The sequence below is a fragment of the Poeciliopsis prolifica genome, unplaced genomic scaffold (assembly GCF_027474105.1).
Source record: "Poeciliopsis prolifica strain line A6 unplaced genomic scaffold, Auburn_PproV2 SCAFFOLD059, whole genome shotgun sequence".
Taxonomy (NCBI): Eukaryota; Metazoa; Chordata; class Actinopteri; order Cyprinodontiformes; family Poeciliidae; genus Poeciliopsis; species Poeciliopsis prolifica.
Genome location: NW_026562434.1, coordinates 488,603 through 492,363, shown reverse-complemented (window position 1 = coordinate 492,363; position 3,761 = coordinate 488,603). Strand labels below are relative to the sequence as shown.

General features: G+C 40.2%; 1 protein-coding gene and 1 long non-coding RNA gene across 2 annotated transcripts; both read left to right on the top strand.

The window, feature by feature from the left end:
- The first annotated feature begins 247 nt into the window (after positions 1–247).
- LOC129379576 (uncharacterized) lies at positions 248–663 on the top strand. The gene is made up of 3 exons (XR_008608201.1): positions 248–300; positions 373–450; positions 611–663. It is a non-coding gene; the product is annotated as an uncharacterized LOC129379576 (long non-coding RNA).
- A 1,372-nt stretch (positions 664–2,035) lies between these two features.
- Positions 2,036–2,679, top strand: LOC129379571 (protein unc-13 homolog B-like). The gene has a single exon (XM_055060397.1). The coding sequence runs from the start codon at positions 2,051–2,053 to the stop codon at positions 2,372–2,374; it is 324 nt and encodes a 107-aa protein (XP_054916372.1). The 5' UTR covers positions 2,036–2,050; the 3' UTR covers positions 2,375–2,679.
- Positions 2,680–3,761: the final 1,082 nt, after the last annotated feature.

Genomic DNA, 3,761 nt, shown 5'->3' with positions numbered 1-3,761 from the left:
AAAAAATATTTTTATCCATTATGTTTTAAAATGATGACTGTGGCATATTCAGTTTAATTATTAGTCAACAAACTGAACATCATCCAATCACATATAGAGTAGATAAATAACTCACTTTACGTATGAACATGAGTTGTATCGATGCTTTTTTTCCATTTCCATCAAACTTTACTAATATGATACTTAAAATTGAAACAAGGCTTCTGAAAACTAAAAGAATCATTCATTTTTCTGTTTTTCCTGAAGGGAGCACAGATCCTTTCTGCTGCTAAAGAACTGGGACACCTTTCCAAACTGAAGGTATCAGGTTGCCTTTGAGTTTGCTTTCTCCTGTGAATTGGTCTAGTCAAAGTCTTGGTTTGGGTTGTTTAGGATCACATGGCAGGAGACGCTAAAAGCCTGACGCCCAGGCAGTGTGCCGTCATGGATGTGGCTCTGGATACCATCAAGGTGAGAGCGAAACGTTGACCTCTGGTCAAACAGAAAAGTACAATTCATTCACATTTTAAGAGTCTTTTAGTTGATTAACTAAAAGTCTGATTAACTCCACTTTAAGTTTAATCATTCAGGTTGTAGAACGCTGATTCCTCTCGTTTTGTTTCCTACGCAGCAATACTTTCATGCGGGCGGGAACGGCTTGAAGAAGACTTTCCTGGAGAAGAGCGCTGAGCTTTCGTCGCTCCGCCACGCTCTGTCGCTCTACCCAGACCACCGACACGCTCATCAAAACCTTCGTGACCACGCAGCATTCACAGGGTAGATCCAAAACGCCTCAAAGGAGATTAAATACGGGAGAGTTTCAGATTCCTCGCTGCTTTTATCTCCTGGATTTGGTTGTTTAAGTTGCTGTCTTGTTTTTATCTCCTGCTGCCTCTGTGCCAGTGCACAATGGGAAGGGTATTAGGTTAACCCCTAATGAGAAATCCAGCCCAGCAGGGGTAGGTCTCCATGAAATCATCATCAGCCCAACTTCCCTTCATCGTTTTCTCTCTTCTGTTTTGTGAAACCTGCGTTTCTGTCGCGTGACTCTATAAAACGTGGTTTTCTTTGCCTGCATTGGACCAAATGTTGTTTGTGTTAAACCAGGCTCAGGTGTGGACAAACCCATCGGAGAGGTTTCCCTGCAGATTGAGCTGTACACTCATCCCAAGAGCGGAGAGCGGAAAGTTACTCTCAAAGGTCCGTTTGGGCTCATTTTGAACCAATAAAATCAAAGCTGGAGCATTTAGTGTCATTTCTGTTTAAATGTTTGTGTCATTGATGCAGTGATTGCAGCCAGTGATTTGAAGTGGCAGACGTCTGGGATGTTCAGACCCTTCGTGGAAGTCACGATGATCGGGCCGCACCTCAGCGACAAGAAGCGCCGATTTCAGACCAAATCCAAGAACAACAGCTGGTCTCCCAAATACACGAGACCTTTCACTTGTAAGTTCAAAACCAAACGTCGTGACACATTTAGGATTTGAAGCTCTTTTAATTCTGACTTCATAAACTGTTGGTTACAAAACAAAGTCCTTGTGAAATTACTGGACAATGTCAGCTAATGCGCTAGCAGCACAGCTAATTGTTCATTTAGTGTTTCTGCTAAACATTTAGTGAACTTCCTCAAATTTAACTTTTCCAAATAAAATCTGGATTTATTTTAAGAAATTAATTGTGTGGCAATAGTTTTAAAAGTTATTAAAAAGCTAAAATTAGCTCTACTATTAGCACATTAGCAGCTTAATGGAAGTGTCCCTTCTACTGCAGATGTCAAACTTTATTCAACTGAAAGTCTGAAAAACAGCAAAAGTACATTAGTGCTTTAGAATTTAACTTGAAAACTGATTTAGGGGAATCAAAATGTGTTGCACAACAAATTTGCTCAGCTATTAGCACATTAGCAGATTAGCAATAGTGTAATCTACCACTGCAGATGTGGACCTCAAATCAAAGTAAAATGTTTTGATTTAAAATGGAAAATTACATCAAAAGCTAGGTGTACGAATGTTTTTAAAGTTTCAGAAAAAGCACAAAATCAGAATTAGCTCTGCAATTAGCGCCCTAGCCCATGTGCTCCCACTCCTGTGTTCTGCTCTCGCTCTGCAGCGTTCTGGGTGTTCAGGACGGGTTCGAGTGCTACGAGGTTCAAGCCTGCGTCAAGGACTACTGCTTCGGCCGCGCCGACCGGGTGGTGGGCCTGGCCGTGGTGCAGCTGAGGGACATCATGGAGAGGGGCAACTGCGCCTGCTGGTGCCCCCTGGGGCAGCGCATCTCCATGGACGACACGGGCCTGACCGCCATGCGGATCCTCTCCCAGCGCTCCAACGACGACGTCGCCAAGGAGTTCGTCCGGCTCAAGTCCGAGACCCGATCAGCAGAGGAGGGAAGATGAGGCTCTGCTTGATGCAGTGGCACTGCTTTGACCTCTGACCTGTCTTGGCTGCTGTGTAAAACCTCACCAGCTTCCAGTGTTCTTCAACTTCACATTTTTTTAAGTCTCGTCCGCCTCTACTGAGGAGACAGAACCCATCCAGAACCTGTCAAAGGGCCGAATAAGAACCCACCCGCCCCGAGTGTTCTTGTGCAATAAATCCAACCCACCCCTCCCAAAGTGTGGCCAAGTGGTTCAAGCCTTACACTCTGCAAGCTGTGAATGTGTGTTCATGTAAAAGGAAAGAAATCCCTGTTTTTAATGAACACAAGTCAATATTTCACTTCACTTAGCAAAGAAAAACTACAAATCACAATTTGTTTTCTAACAGTTTGAGCAGGAAAATGCCTTGTCATGCAGAAACGATGCTAATCCTCGTTTTCACATGAAAAATGTTTGAATTTAACTCATCGCTTCATTTCATCCTCTATTGAGTAATTTTTATTTCTCTGTTTTCTGCATGTCATGGCCATTTTATTTATTTTTGTATATTTATTTCCCTTTTAAAGATTTGATCTGATTTCTGCTCCATTTTTTGACATTTTTGAGTTTTTTGGGGTTTTTTTACAAACTGAGTTGCACAGCAGGACTTGAGTTGGAATAATTACAAGTTTACATTTCTCTCCTTTTTTTTTTATTCTGCTCTTCATACGAGTGGCCTTAATTATAAAAATGATTTTATTTTTTGTTTATTTTTAATCTCTTGTAATCGTTATAATTTGCATCTTGTTTCTCCAGACTGATGTCCTTAACATTTTGTATTTTTCATTTTAGTGATTTTATGTAAGCTGTAATCTGTCATGCTGAGTATCAATCCCATGTTTTTTTATTTACCATTTCTTTGTATTTTCTGTAGACAGCGATTTATTTTGAACTCTTTTTGTTTCAGCAGCTTTTTAATGGATGAAATTAAACTACAGATCCAGCCTCTTACCTTCCCTCAGTAATTCAATGTTTCTGTTGATGGGAGCAAATATTTCCTTGTGCCAAGTTAAGTTTTCACTTTAGGTTTTTTTAATTATTGCACATTTTTGTAACTTTTGACCATAAAATCACTGCATTTATCTGGAGTTTTCATTGGACTGTCACGTCTCTTTAAATCTGTCTCACTGTGTATGATTTCCACTCAATATTTTGTATAAAGTATTTAAGACTTGGAAATGTTTTATTTCTTATACTACAGACTAAAAACGTAATTTTCACAGTGAAATCAGTGTATTTATACTGGGCAAATTTATAATAGATCTTATTGCACTTTGTGAGGAAAAAGGCAAATTCAAACTGGAAGTCTCTTCTAACCCCACCTGCATCATCCAACCGTTGCTTCCTGTTCATCACCATTGATTAA

What these genes read in the sequence shown, in the direction of transcription:
- LOC129379571 (XM_055060397.1), top strand. Translation starts at nt 2,051, where the DNA reads ATGTGCTCCCACTCCTGTGTTCTGCTCTCGCTCTGCAGCGTTCTGGGT.